We start from the raw sequence: 15,741 nt of genomic DNA, 5'->3' as shown, positions 1-15,741 counted from the left end.
ACAAAGACATCAGATCTGGAATCCAGTGACAAGTTTTATCTGCTGAGACTGCTGATCTTTTGTCCTTGCCTGAGGAAACACTGCAGAGTTATGTTCTGGTTGATACACGGAGACTTGGTACAGTTTTCTCTTAGATTCAATTCCCACATCACTTTTAAATCATTATATGGATTCTTTGAGGAAAAGCTTTGAACTATTATGAACTGCTCTCCTCAGATGGGGGTCTTCCCTCTCACTCAAAGCGGCGATGGTGAAGCCCCTTCTGAAAAAGATAAGTTTCAACCCAAAGGTTTTTAAAACCTACCGACCTGTATCCAACTTAGTTTGTAAGTAAAATTATAGAAAAACTGTTTTTTAACCAAGTCAATGACTTTTTAAATATAGATAACATTTTAGAAAGACACCAGTCTAGTCTAAAGATGAGTCACACTACCGAGACAGCACTTTGGAAGATTTTAAATAACACCAGGAGGACTCTACAAACTGTAGATCATCAAAAACTAACAGTGTTATTTCTGCTGGATCTCAGCACTGCTTTTGATACAGTTGACCATCACATTTTATTAAAGAGACTTTGACACCTGGTGGGCCTCTCTGGTACTGTTTTTTGAACTGATTTCGCTGTTGTCTCTTGACTCCGAGCTGACTTTTTTCCCACACATTAAAAATATGACAAAACATGTTTTTTTGTCATCTTAAGAACATAGCCAGAGTCTTTCAGGCCAACATGGAGGTGTTGATGCATGCTTTTATTTCCTGTCGTCTAGACCAGTGGTCCCAAACCTTTTTGTAGCTTGATAATTTGTCCCGCGGCCCGGCGGGTGGTTGGGGGGTTTGTCATGAAAAAGGGATGTTTTTTCGGTTGGTGCACTAATTGTAAATATATCTTGTGTTTTTTATGTTGATTTAATAAAAAAATAAATTAAAAAGAAATTAATATAAAATTCTTCTGCGGCCCGGTGGTTGGGGACCACTGGTCTAGACCATTGCAACGATGTTAGGTCTTCCAAAAAAGAACATCAGAAGTCCACAATTATTACAAAACTCACGCGTGCTGATGAGGATCAGAAGGCGGGCGCACATTACACCAGTTTTAAAGTCACTTAAGGGGGGATTTTAAAGCTCATTCATAGTTTTTAATGGCCTTGCACCTTCTTACCTATCTGACCTGCTTTTATTGTATCAACCCTGGCGGATCCTGAGGTCCTCTGGCACTGGGATTTCAGCTTTACCGAAGACCAGACCCACGGTGAGGCAGAGTTTTGCCACTATGGCCCCACCTGTGGAACAGCCTGCCAGAGTAGAGGAACCCAGGACTGCAGAGAGATATTAACTTTTAAAAAAAGGCCAAAGAAACACCTTTTTATATCAGACATTTTATTCATTATTAGTTAGTTTTTTATATCTTAATCATTAACATTCTCTGAATGTTACGTTTTTATTAATTTATTAGTTAAATATTTATCCATCCATCCATCCATCCATTTTCCATTTGGGGTCGTGGGGGGTCGCTGTAGCCTATCTCAGGTGCATTCGGGCGGAAGGCGGTGTACACCCTACCTCATCGCAGGGCGTTAAATATTTATGTCATTTATATTTACATTTTTACATAACTTGCATCATTTATATATACATAAATGTATGAGTATTTAATATATATATATATATATATATATATATATATATATATATATATATATATATATATACATATATATATATATATATATATATATACTGTACATATTTTTTTTAATAGCGTTAATTAGAATTATTCTCCAGGGTGGATGCCTCAGTGACATGTTTTGTTTTAACTTGATAAGAAAGAACCCTATATATATATGTGTGTATATATATATATATATATATATATATATATGTGTATATATGTGTATATATATATGTATATATATGTGTATATATATACATGTATGTATATATATATGAATATATATATATATATACATATATGAATATATGTATATATATATATATATATATATATATATATATATAAATGATAAATGGGTTGTACTTGTATAGCGCTTTTCTACCTTCAAGGTACTCAAAGCGCTTTGACACTACTTCCACATTTACCCATTCACACATACGTTCACACACTGATGCAAGGAGCTGCCATGCAAGGCACTAACCAGGACCCATCAGGAGCAAGGGTGAAGTGTCTTGCTCAAGGACACAACGGACGTGACGAAGTTGGTACTAGGTGGGGATTGAACCAGGGACCCTCGGGATGCGCACGGCCACTCTGCCACTGCGCCACGCCGTCCCATATGTGTGTGTATCTACGTCGAACCTCGGATTCAGGAGGAACAGTGTGGTTTTCGTCCTGGTCGTGGAACTGTGGACCAGCTCTATACTCTGGGCAGGATCCTTGAGGGTGCGCGGGAGTTTACCCAACCAGTCTACATGTGTTTTGTAGACTTGGAGAAGGCATTCAACCGTGTCCGTCGGGAAATCCTGTGGGGAGTGCTCAGAGAGTATGGGGAATCGGACTGTCTGATTGTGTCAGAGCTTGGTCTGCGTTGCTGACAGTAAGTTGGACACGTTTCTAGTGAGGGTTGGACTCCGCCAAGGCTGCCCTTTGTCACCGATTCTGTTCATAACTTGTATGGACAGAATTTCTAGGCGCAGTCAGGGCTTTGAGGGTAACTGGTTTGGTGGCTGCAGGATTTGGTCTCTGCTTTTTGCAGATGATGGGGTCCTTATGGCTTCATCTGGCCAGGGTCTTCAGCTCTCACTGGATCGTTTCGCAGTCGACTGGGATGAGAATCAGCACCTCCATGTCCGAGTCCATAGTTCTCGCCCGAAAAAGGATGGAGTGCCATCTCCGGGTTGGGGAGGAGACCCTGGCTCAAGTTGAGGAGTTCAAGTACCTCGGAGTCTTATTCACGAGTGAGGGAAGAGTGGATCGTGAGATCCGTTGTAGTGAAGAAGGAGCTGAGCCGCAAGGCAAAGTTCTGAATTTACCGGTCGATCTGCGTTCCCATCCTCACCTATGGTCATGAGCTTTGGATTATGACTGAAAGGACAAGATCACGAGTACAAGCGGCCGAAATGAGTTTCCTCCGCCGGGTGGCGGGGCTCTCACTTAGAGATAGGGTGAGAAGCTCTGCTATTTGGGAGGAGCTCAAAATAAAGCCACTGCTCCTCCACAAAGGAGTCAGATAAAGGTGGTTCGGGCATCTGGTCAGGATGCCACCCTAACACCTCCCTAGCCACGTCCAACGGGTAGGAGGTCAAGAGGAAGACCCAGGACACGTTGGGAAGACTATGTCTCCCAGCTGGCCTGGGAACACCTCGGGATCCCCCTGCAAGAGCTGGACGAAGTGGCTGGGGAGAGGAAAGTCTGGGCTTCCATACTCAGGCTGCTGCCTCCGCGACCAGAACTCGGATAAACGGAAGAAGATGTATGTATATGTATATATATGTATATATTGTGGTACCCTGACTCTCACCAAGACACAGGATTGGTTTTGCAGCAAGCCAAAAAAGGGTATTTATTATACAAGTATTTTTAGGAGGGGTAGGGTGTGGAAGAATCAAACTTAAAGTGACCAAACATAAATATCTCCCGTCCGGGGCTCTCAGTCCTTCACATAGCACACGTCCTTAAAGGTCATAGGTAATTGCCTATAAACAATAGAAACACAACATAAGTAAACATTTCACCAGTAATGTCTTTAGTGGGGAAATAGTGGTTGTCTCACCGCCTGATGCACCTGCCTTGACACTGAGGAGAGACGGACCTGAATGAGGAGAGAGTTAAGAAAGGTTTGTAGCTGGGTCCCACCTGGCCGCACAGCTGGTGGCTCTTCAGGCTGATTGAACAGGTAGAGGGGAATGTACCGCCCCTCGATGATGCGGGCAAGGATGGGGCGTTGTCTTCCATGTTTCACTCTGCCTCCATGCCCTGGCTCCTCCCCTGTGAGGTGCTTACCTATCAGGCGGTGCTGGAGTGAGACACCACAATATATATATATATATATATATATAGAGAGAGAGAGAGAGAGAGAGAGAGAGAGAGAGAGAGAGAGAGAGAGAGAAAGAGAGAGAGAGAGAGAGAGAGGGGTATATAAAGGTGTGTGTGTATATATACATATATATATATATATTTATGGGCTTCACGGTGGAAGAGGGGTTAGTGCGTCTGCCTCACAATACGAAGTCCTGGGTTCAAATCCAGGCTCGGGATCTTTCTGTGTGGAGTTTGCGTGTTCTCCTCGTGAATGCGTGGGTTCCCTCCGGGTTGATTGGCAACACTAAATTGGCCCTAGTGTGTGAATGTGAGTGTGAATGTTGTCTGTCTATCTGTGTTGGCCCTGCGATGAGGTGGCGACTTGTCCAGGGTGTACCCTGCCTTCCGCCCGATTGTGGCTGGGATGGGCGCCAGCGCCCCCCGCGACCCCGAAGGGGAGTAAGCGGTAGAAAATGGATGGGATGTATATATATATATATATATATATATATATATATATATAGGTATATACAGTACAGGCCAAACGTTTGGACACACCCTCTTATTTAATGAGTTTTCTTTATTTTCATGGCTATGTACATTGTAGATTGTGACTGAAGGCATCAAAACTATGAATGAACGCATGTACTGCACATGTGTACATTCATAGTTTTGAGGCCTTCATGTGCCTATGCACCCAACAAAAAAAGGTGAAATAACAGAAAACATGTTTTATATTATAGTTTTTTCAAAATAGCCACCTTTTGCTCTGATTACTGCTTTGTACACTCTTGGCATTCTCGCGATGAGCGTCAAGGCACACCTGTGAAGTGAAAACCATTTCAGGTGACTATCTCTTGAAGCTCATCGAGAGAATGCCAAGAGTTTGCAAAGCAGTAATCATCAGAGTGGTTATTTTTAAGAAACTATATATAAAACATGTTTTCAGTTATTATACCTTTTTTTTGTTAAGTACATGACTAGCTTCATGCGTTGCGGTGGAGATGTAATCAAACTCTCATCAGACACATTTTACCTTTGGCCATGTAGGTATATGTATTGTATCGACAGACAGTACTGTGCTGCCACTCTCTCTCTACATGGAATAACTCAACACACCGCAACAGGTAGCATAGATGTCAGATAACACAGAGGTAAACACTGCCCTCTAACGGACAGGATGGGTAAGGGCGTACAACAGTAGCACACCACCCCCACTCGCTCTTGTGGTACATTATTTTTAATAGAAAGTAAAACAACAAAAGCACATTTTGGCACACTGTATGCTTTTCTTGCACTCTAAGTTCCAAACAAATACTGAGAAATCTACTTCACGATTGGGGGCGGAGGGTATTAGGATGACAGGGCATGCAAAACATTAACAGTGCAATACATTTTCATAACATGGTCACTACTGCCTACTTTGTCTTGTTATATTCTTATTTTACTGTTATATTGTTATTCCCATTGTTTTTATTCTTTTTGTAATATTTCTCTATTTTGTTTCCTTTTAAACCCCCATTATTTACTTTTTACTTTTTTTTAAATTGATCTCAACTCTGTACACTGCTGCTGGAATTTTAATTTTCTTGAAGGAACTCTCCTGAAGGAATCAATAAAGTACTATCTATCCATCTATCTATTCAGTTGTAGCTTAGTGACTGGTTTTAGATAGATTGGCAACACTAAATTGGCCCTAGTGTGTGAATGTGAGTGTGAATGTTGTCTGTCTATCTGTGTTGGCCCTGCAATGAGGTGGCGACTTGTCCAGGGTGTACACCGCCTTCCGCCCGATTGTCGCTGAGATAGGCGGCAGCGCCCCCCGCGACCCCAAAAGGGAATACGCAGTAGGAAATGGATGGATGGATGGGACAGTACCCTGTGGTCTGTCTGTGACCTCAGATGCCTGCAGTCAACATCACTGTGTGTATACTATTAGACCAAGTTCACCTGTGTCATCCTTTTTAATACATAACCCCTCCTTGGTTCTTCCATTTTCACAGCATTTTCTGTGTATTAGAGTTTTGACTCACATGGGGTCTCTTTGGCCTTACAATCCTGCATCCCAAATCTGGAGAGGATTTTGTTCACATACCTGTGTGGTGACATTGTGACCTGAATTCAGACTGTTTAAAATCTACCCCTAGAAAACTGTTTCATTTCTCCAGGTCTTTCATTTTAAATCTCTCAGTGATCATCACTATCACATTTTTCACAACATCCTCACTGTTAGCAGTAATTATCAGTTCATCAACCCACACAATCAAAATCACTTTTTCATTTTCTTTTTCCCTTGTGTATTGGCAGTAATCAGCAAGATTTTGATCAAAACTTTTTACAGTGAGATGTGCATCAGAGAATTCCAGATTCGACCTGACTGCTTGAGACCATATAAGGACTTTAATTTGCATAGTAGCGTCTCTTCTGTTTTTGAATTTTTCTCATAACCTTCAGGTTGTTCGAGATGGACCTCACAGTCCATTGGTGTGTGTAGGTATGCGGTTTTCACATCCATTTGATGCTAAAGTAAGTCTTCCCGCACTGCTTTTTGCATGATCACTCTGACAGTTTGCGTATTAACAGTAGGTGAGAATGTTTCCTCATAACCAATGCCTTGCTTTTGGTTCTAACCTTTTGCAACAAATCTTGCTTTACACGTATCTGACACATCTGTATTACTCTTGAGTGTAGACTGCATGACTACTCTGCACTGCTTTTTGCATGACTTCTCTGACAGTTGTCATGTTAACAGTAGGCGAGAATGTTTCCTCATAATCGATGCCTTGTTTTTGGCTATAACCTTTTGCAACAAATCTTGCTTTACACTTTTATCTGACCCATCTGTATTACTCTTGAGTGTATACACATCCACCTACCGCCACTGTCTTTTTGCCTGGCGGAGGAAACTCATTTCGGCCGCTTGTACCCGTGATCTTGTCCTTTCGGTCATAACCCAAAGCTCATGACCATAGGTGAGGATGGGAACGTAGATCGACCGGTAAATTGAGAGCTTTGCCTTCCGGCTCAGCTCCTTCTTCACCACAACGGATCGATACAGCGTCCGCGTTACTGAAGACGCCACATGGATCCGCCTGTCGATCTCACAATCCATTCTTCCCTCACTCGTGAACAAGATTCCGAGGTACTTGAACTCCTCCACTTGGGGTAGGGTCTCCTACCCAACCCGGAGATGGCACTCCACCTATTTCCGGGCGGGAACCATGGACTCAGACTTGAAGGTATTGATTCTCATCCCAGTCGCTTCACACTCAGCTGCAAACCAATCCAGTGAGAGCTGAAGATCCTTGCCAGATAAAACCATCAGGACCACATCATGTGCAAAAAGCAGAGACCTAATCCTGCAGCCACCAAACCGGATACCCTCAACGCCTTGACTGCGCCTAGAAATTCTGTCCATAAAAGTTATGAACAGAATCGGTGACAAAGGGCAGCCTTTGGGGAGTCCAAACCTCACTGGAAACGTGTCCGACTTACTGCCGACAATGTGGACCAAGCTCTGACATTGATCATACAGGGAGCGGAGCGCCGCAATCAGACAGTCCGATACCCCATACTCTCTGAGCACTCCCCACAGGACTTCCTGAGGGACACGGTCGAATCCCTTCTCCAAGTCCACAAAGCACATGTAGACTGGTTGGGTAAACACCCATGCACCCTAAAGGCCCTGCAGAGAGTATAGAGCTGGTCCACAGTTCCACGACCAGGACAAAAACCACACTGTTCCTCCTGAATCCTAGGTTCGACTATCCGGCGAAGCCTCCTCTCCAGTACACCTGAATAAACCTTACCGGGAAGGCTGAGGAGTGTGATCCCACGATAGTTGGAGCACTCCCTCCGGTTCCCCTTTTTAAAGAGAGGAACCACCAACCCGGTCTGCCAATCCAGAGGCACCGCCCCCAATGTCCACGCGATGCTGCAGAGTCTTGTCAACCAAGACAGCCCCACAGCATCTAGAGCCTTGAGGAACTCCGGGCGGGTCTCATCTACCCCCGGGGCCTTGCCACCGCGGAGCATTTTAACTACCTCAGCAACCTCAGCCCCAGAAATAGGAGACCCCACCACAGATTCCCCAGGCACCGCTTCCTCATAGGAAGACGTGTTGGTGGGATTGAGGAGATCTTCAAAGTATTCCCTCCACCGATCTACAACATCCGCAGTCGAAGTCAGCAGAACACCATCCTCACCATACACGGTGTTGACAGTGCACTGCTTCCCCTTCCTGAGGCGTTGGATGGTGGTCCAGAATCGCTTTGAAGACGTCTGGAAGTCGTTTTCCATGGCTTCCCCGAACTCTTCCCATGTCTGAGATTTTGCCACCGCAACCGCTGAAGCCGCACACCGCTTGGCTTGTCACTACCTGTCCGTTGCCTCCGGAGTCCTATGAGCCAAAATACCTGATAGGACTCTTTCTTCAGCTTGACGGCATCCCTCACCTCCGGTGTCCACCAACGGGTTCTAGGATTACCGCCACAACAGGCACCAACTACCTTGCGGTCACAGCTTCAATAAGCCGCCTCGACAATATAGGTGCGGAACAAGGTCCACTCTGACTCAATGTCCCGCGCCTCCCTCGTGACATGTTCAAAGTTCTTCCGGAAGTGAGAATTTAAACTCTCTCTGACAAGAGACTCTACCAGACGTTCCCAGCAGACCCTCACAATGCATTTGGGCCAACCAGGTCTGTCCGGCATCCTCCCCCACCATCGCAGCCAACTCCCCACCAGGTGGTGATCGGTAGAAAGCTCTGCCCCTCTCTTCACCCGAGTGTCCAAAACATGAGGCCGCAAATCCGATGACACAACTACACAGTCGATCATGGAACTACGGCCTAGGGTGTCCTGGTGCCAAGTGCACATATGGACACCCTTATGTTTGAACATGGTGTTCGTTATGGACAATCTGTGACGAGCACAAAAGTCCAATAACAAAACAACACTTGGGTTCAGATCCGGACGGCCATTCTTCCCAATCACGCCTCTCCAGGTTTCACTGTTGTTGCCAACATGAGCGTTGAAGTCCCTCAGTAGGACAAGTTAATCACCCGGATGAGCACTTTCCAGTACTCCCTCGAGTGTATCCAAAAAGGGTGGGTGCTCTGAACTGCTGTTTGGTGAGTAAGCACAAACAACAGTTAGGACCCAGACTCCCACCCGAAGGCGGAGGGAAGCTACCCTCTCGTTGACTGAGTTGAACTCCAACGTGCAGGCTTTGAGCTGGGGGGCAACAAGAATTGCTACCCCAGCCCGTCGCCTCTCACTGCGTGCAACGCCAGTGTGGAAGACAGTCCAGCCCCTCTCGAAAGAACTGGTTCCAGAGCCCTTGCTTTGCGTCAAAGTGAGTCCGACTATATCCAGCCGGAACTTCTCCACCTCGCGCACTAGCTAAGGCTCCTTTCCCCCAGTGACATTCCACGTCCCAAGAGTTAGCTTGTGTAGCCGAGGATCGAACCGCCAAGTGCCCTGCCTTCGGCTGCCACCCAGCTTACAACGCACCCGACCTCTATGGCCCCTCCCATGAGTGGTGAGCCCCTCACCACAAAGAGCTAAAATTATATTCTCAGCCCTTATCGTATAATCAGTCACAGTGTCATTCCCTTCCATTTGTATGGTGGTCAATCCAGTGTAGAGGTTTAGAATCCTGGGCTTGCTCTTTCCAGAATAATGTTCTCTTGAAAATTTCAAGGCTTTCCTTCCATCATCGGCGACATCCTGTCTTATCAATGATAGGCTCTTATCATCTAGTGCATTCAGTAGTTGAGCATAACAATCTGCATTTTTCGCTGGATCTGCAGCTATGGCAGCCTCGCTAGCTCTCTCAAAATTGTGTCTTTCAGCTTCAGAATGTGTAAACAGCTAAGCAATCGCAATTCCTATAGTTAAAGTTAAAGTTTGATTGATTGATTGATTGATACTTTTATTAGTAGATTGCACAGTACAGTACATATTCCGTACAATTGACCACTAAATGGTAACACCCGAATAAGTTTTTCAACTTGTTTAAGTCGGGGTCCACGTTAATCAATTCATGGTACAAATATATACTATCTACATAATACAGTCATCACACAAGTTAATCATCATAGTATGTACATTGAATTATTTACATTATTTACAATCCGGGGGGTGGGTGGGGAGCTTTGGTTGATATCAGTACTTCAGTCATCAACAATTGCATCAACAGAGAAATGTGGACATTGAAACAGTGTAGGTCTTACAGTAGGATATGTACAGCCAGCAGAGAACATAGTGAGTTCAGATAGCATAAGAACAAGTATATACATTAGAAGTACATTTGAGTTGTTTATAATCCGGGGAGATGGGATTTGGATGGAGGAGGGTATTAGTAAAGTGTTGAAGTTGCCTGGAGGTGTTGTTTTAGAGCGGTTTTGAAGGAATATAGAGATGCACTTACTTTTATACCTGTTGGGAGTGCATTCCACATTGATGTGGCATAGAAAGAGAATGAGTTAAGACCTCTGTTAGATCGAAATCTGGGTTTAACGTGGTTTGTGGAGCTCCCCCTGGTGTTGTGGTTATGGCGGTCATTTACGTTAAGGAAATAGTTTGACATGTACTTCGGTATCAAGGAGGTGTAACGGATTTTATAGACTAGGCTCATTGCAAGTTGTTTTACTCTGTCCTCCACCCTGAGCCAGCCCACTTTGGAGAAGTGGGTTGGATTGAGGTGTGATCTGGGGTGGAGGTCTAAAAGTAACCGGATTAGCTTATTCTGGGATGTTTGGAGTCTAGATTTGAGGGTTTTGGAGGTGCTGGGGTACCAGGAGGTGCAAGCGTAATCAAAGAAGGGTTGAATGAGAGTTCCCGCTAGAATCCTGAAGGTGTTTTTGTTGACCAGAGAGGAGATTCTGTAGAGGAATCTCGTTCTTTGGTTGACCTTTTTGATCACCTTGGTTGCCATTTTATCACAGGAAAGATTAGCCTCTAGAATGGAACCTAGGTAGGTGATCTCATCCTTCCTGGTGATAACAATGTCACCCACTTTTATAGTGAAGTCACTGACCTTCTTAAGTTTGATATGGGACCCAAATAGGATGGATTCCGTTTTACCTAAGTGTATGGATAGCTTGTCAGCGAGTACCAATGATTGTGAAATGTGTCCTCTGCATTCGACCAATCCCCTTGTTCACCCCTGGGAGGTGAGGAGTGCCGCACCCGGGAATCATTTTTGGTGATTTAACGCCCAATTTCAACCCCTTGATGCTGAGTGCCAAGTAGGGACGTAATGGGTCATATTTTTATTGTATTTGGTATGACTCGACCGGGGTTTGAACTCACAACCTACCGATCTCAGGGCGAACACTCTAACCGCTAGGCCACTGAGTAGGTTATATTCTGTTCCATCAAAGGCAACCTGCTGTTGTAGCGTTCCTGCTCTGGCCATTTTCACTTTTATTCTTTTTATAGTTCGCAATCTCCACACTGGTTTAAATGTAACTTAGATACTGGGTTTCACTGTGTAAAAGCGCTTTGAATCACTAGAGAAAAGCGCTGTATAAATATAATTCACTTCACTCCAAGTCGCTGCTCAGGCTGTGGCTTGTAGAGCCCTCAATTTTCGCGAGGTCTCTTGGTGCCATCGTTATCCAGGCTCGTCTAGTAGCTTCTCTTGGCTAACAGTTCTTCTTACTTCTGTTACCTTGTTGTTGCTTTAGAATTGTGACTTTGTGCGTTGCGGTGGAGATGTAATGAAACTCTCATCAGACTCATTTTACCTTTGGCCTTGTAGGTATATTTTCTTGTATCAACAGTAATGTAACTGTGCTGCCGCTCTTCACATAGAATAACTCAACACACCGGAACAGGTAGCCTAGGTGTCAGATAACACAGAGGTAAACACTGACCTCTAAAGGACACAATGGGTAAGGGCGTACAACAGTACCACACTTAAAAGTACATAACTCCACATGTGTTTATTCATAGTTGTGATGCCTTCAGTGACAATCTACAATGTAAATAGTCATGTAAATAAAGAAAACGCATTGAATGAGAAGATGTGTCCAAACTTTTCGCCTGTACTATATATACATACAGTATATATATGTGTATATATATATATATATATATACATATATATATATATATATAACTGGCCTTGTGAAAAGTTGTGAAGCACCGCCCTTATACCTAACAGGAAGTGCTGGAGAACCTGTTCTAAATTTACTTTAAACATGTTAGCGTGCGAGCTAACTGCTTTTATTGCCAAATACTTCTTCTTAGCTTAGCTTAGCTAGAAGCAAAACGTGGAAATAAATAAAGACCATGACACTTTTTGTGTGAGTGCGTGCGTGGTTGTCCCCCCAGCCTGGAAGATGGACCTCCTCAGAATATTTGTGCACTTTGTCACTTTGTGTATCGATGGCGTTGTTGTGTTTCTTTCCTTTGTGCTCACAACAGGCATCCATGAGTCACATGGAAGTGGGTGTGGCCTGTATGTGCTAACAGGGAGTGGCGCACACACACAGACACACACACTGCAGGTGAGCGCACGACAGGTAAGACTTGAACACAAAATGTCCTTCTGTGAAAGATAAAACTGGATTGTGTCTACCAGACACTTTATTAGGTACCCCTGTTCTGGTCACATGGTGGTGGGCTAATGGACGAGGATCACTCATAGACTAGTATCACTAATTGACTCATATCACTAATAGACTAGTCTCACTAATGGAGTAGTCTCACTGATGGACTATTATCACTAATGGACTAGTATCACTAAAGGACTAGTCTCTCACATCCTGTCTACCTTTGGAAACTCATCGACTAAGTGTGTGTGTGTGTGTGTGTGTGTGTGTGTGTGTGTGTGTGTGTGTGTGTGTGTGCGTGCGTGCGTGTGTGTGTGTGTGTGTGTGTGTGTGTGTGTGTGTGTGTGTGTGTGTGTGTTTCTTCAAGTTCCGACTCGTCTTGGTCTCCTTCACCACGGAACAACATGAATGTAAGTTTTGTCGCATGTTTGAACCCCAGGGAACTGGAAGTTCTTTGTTGTGTGTCTTTGTGTGTGTGAGGGAGACAGGGAACATTCCACATGAAGCACCACACCCTCTGTGCTGCCTTCAGGGACACCTGGACATGTCTAACATATTTCTGTCTAGCAGCTCTCGGACGCTCTTGATGGGGGGGCCAACAACCAATCAGCAGGTCTTTGGCCCAATCCGTCCTCAGGAGGCACCAACCCTGCCTGGCCCGGTGCACCACCTGGAGGTGCGGGTCCAGGGGGATGGCCTGCACAGACTGGAACCTCCGGGGGATGGCCTGCACCACAGGGTGGAGGTTCCGGGGGTTGGCCTTCACCTGCACCGCAGTCCGGAGGTGGAGGTTCATGGGGATCAGGGGGGCAGTCTGTACCGCAGTCCGGAGGTGGGAGTTCAGGGGGTCCAGGGGGATGGCCTACACCGCAGGGTGGGAGTTCCGGGGGGTGGCCTGCACCTGCACCGCAGTCCGGAGGTGGGGGTCCAGGGGGTCCAGGGGTATGGCCTACACCGCAAACCGGAGGTGGGGGTCAAGGGGGCTCAGGAGGTTGGCCTGCACCCGGAGGGGGGGGTCCAGGGGGGTCAGGGTCTTGGCCTGCACCGCAATCCGGAGGCGGACCCAGTCCTTCACAAGGAACTGGGCCCAAAACCACTTCACTGGTGAGACACACTGCATACTTCTAAAAGCGACGATGACGATGACAACCATGATGTTTGCTAGGCGGTGCCCTTCAATCAAAGCTTCCCCCAAGGACTGAGATCAGGAACTAACATCTCTATCAGCGGAACGATCAAAGCCAATGCTAACAAGTCAGTTTGCAGTGCGCCATGGTGATGACGATGACAATGACAGAGATGTGTTCAGGTTCATTGTGGATCTCGGCTCGTCGCGGGACTTGGCCTTCCACTTCAACCCTCGCTTCAACGAGTACGGCAAGAAGGTGGTTGTGAGGAACAACAGGATCGGCGACAAATGGGGGGCGGAGGAGCGACACCTGGACGGTCGCTTCCCCTTCGCAGCGGGTCAATCTTTCCAGGTGTGCACACCTGACGCCACTTTGCCTGTTAATGCCAATGCTAACAGGAAGCAATTTGTTCCAGATGAGGATCCAGTGCACCGACCAGATGTTCAAGGTCTTCGTGGACAGCAATCCTCCGCTGGAGTTCAAGAATCGCGGGACGCCGTTAGGAAACATCAACAAGCTGACCATCTACGATGACGTCACACTGTCGCAGGTCAACATCAACTGACCTTTCACCCCAGCATGACCTTTCCTCCAAGCCTGACCTTTCACCCCTCAGATCTGCTCGCAAGCTTCCTGCTTGAGTCAAGCCAAATAAAAAGTTGTTGAGGAGACTTTTTCCTTCTTGTTTGAAAACTGTCAGTTTGTGTGATTGTTGTGTAATTGTAATGTGATGGTTGTGTGATTTTTGTGTCATTGTAATTTGGTTGTTGTATGATGGTTGTGTGATTGTTGTGTGATGGTCATCTGTTTGTTGTGTGATTGTAATGTGATGGTTGTGCAATTGTATGATGATGGTTGTGTGATTGTTGTGTGATGGTCAAGTGATTGTTGTGTGATTGTATGGTGTGATTGTAATGTGATTGTTGTGTCATTGTATTGTGGTTGTTGTGTGACGGTTGTGTGATTGTAGTGTGATTTTGTGTAATTGTATGGTGATGGTTGTGTAAATGTATTATGATGGTTGTGTAATTGTAATGTGATGGTAATGTAATTGTGTGATTGTTGTGTCGTAATGTGGTTGTTGTGTGATGGTCATGTGATTGGAATATGATTAATGTGTAATTGTAATGTGATGTGTGTGATGTGTGATTGAAGTGTAATTGTAATGTGATGTTGTGTAATTGTAATGTGATGGTTGTGTGATTGCAATGGGATGGTTGTGTGATTGTAGTGTAATGTTATGTAATTGTATGGTGATGTGTGATTGTATGGTGATGGTTGTGTGATTGTAATGTGATGGTTGTGTAATTATAGTGTGATGTTGTGTAATTGTAAAGTGGTGGTGTGATTGTGTGGGGACTGTGTGGCGCAGTTGGGAGAGTGGCCGTGTCAGCAACTTGAGGGTTCCTGGCTCAATCCCCACCTTTACCAAACTCGTAACGTCTGTTTTGTCCTTAAGATAGACACTTCACCCTTGCTCCTGATGGGTCGTGGTTACCACCTTGCATGGCAGATCCTGCCATCAGTGTGTGAATGGGTGAATGTGAAAATAGCGTTAAAGCGCTTTGAGTACTTTGAAGGTAGAAAAGCGCTATAGAAGTATAACCCATTTACCGTTTACATTTACCATTGTTTTGTGATTGGTCTGATTGTTGTGTGACTGTATTGTGTTTTTGTGTAATTGTAATGTGATGGTTGTGTAATTGTTTTGTTATGTTGTATAATTGTATGGTGATGGTTGTGTGATTGTAATTTGATGGTGGTGTAATTGTAATGTGTCGGTAGTGTAGTTGTGTGATTGTTGTGTCATTGTTATGTCATTATAATGCGGTTGTTGTGTGATGTCATGTGATTGTAATGTGAAGGTTGTGTGAATGTAATGTGAGGTGTGATTGTGATGGTTGTGTGATTGTTGTTTCATTGTATTGTGGTTGTTGTTGATTGTCGTGTGATTGTGACCTGGTGTTGTGTAATTGTAATGTGATGGTTGTGTAATTGTAGTGCGATGATATGTATTTGCATGGTGATGGTTGTGTGATTGTATGGTGATGGTAATGTGATTGTAATGTGGT

At 44.9% G+C, this 15,741-nt stretch overlaps 1 protein-coding gene across 2 annotated transcripts; it reads left to right on the top strand.

Annotated features, from left to right (window-relative positions):
- Positions 1-12,397: 12,397 nt before the first annotated feature.
- Positions 12,398-14,340, top strand: lgals3b (lectin, galactoside binding soluble 3b). 2 transcript variants are annotated; one of them, XM_061894934.1, is made up of 6 exons: positions 12,398-12,509; positions 12,907-12,949; positions 13,110-13,643; positions 13,705-13,793; positions 13,849-14,020; positions 14,085-14,340. In XM_061894934.1, exons 2-6 carry the CDS (start codon positions 12,944-12,946, stop codon positions 14,232-14,234), a joined length of 951 nt encoding a protein of 316 aa, XP_061750918.1. In that variant the 5' UTR covers positions 12,398-12,509; positions 12,907-12,943; the 3' UTR covers positions 14,235-14,340. The 2 variants fall into 2 exon arrangements, with proteins under 2 accessions (XP_061750918.1, XP_061750916.1); XM_061894932.1 differs by having other exon boundaries at positions 12,424-12,509; positions 13,107-13,643.
- Positions 14,341-15,741: the final 1,401 nt, after the last annotated feature.

The sequence above is a fragment of the Nerophis ophidion genome, linkage group LG03 (genome assembly GCF_033978795.1).
Source record: "Nerophis ophidion isolate RoL-2023_Sa linkage group LG03, RoL_Noph_v1.0, whole genome shotgun sequence".
NCBI lineage: Eukaryota > Metazoa > Chordata > Actinopteri > Syngnathiformes > Syngnathidae > Nerophis > Nerophis ophidion.
The sequence above is the reverse complement of the archived record's forward strand: the minus strand, read 5'-3'. Positions and strand labels throughout refer to the sequence as shown.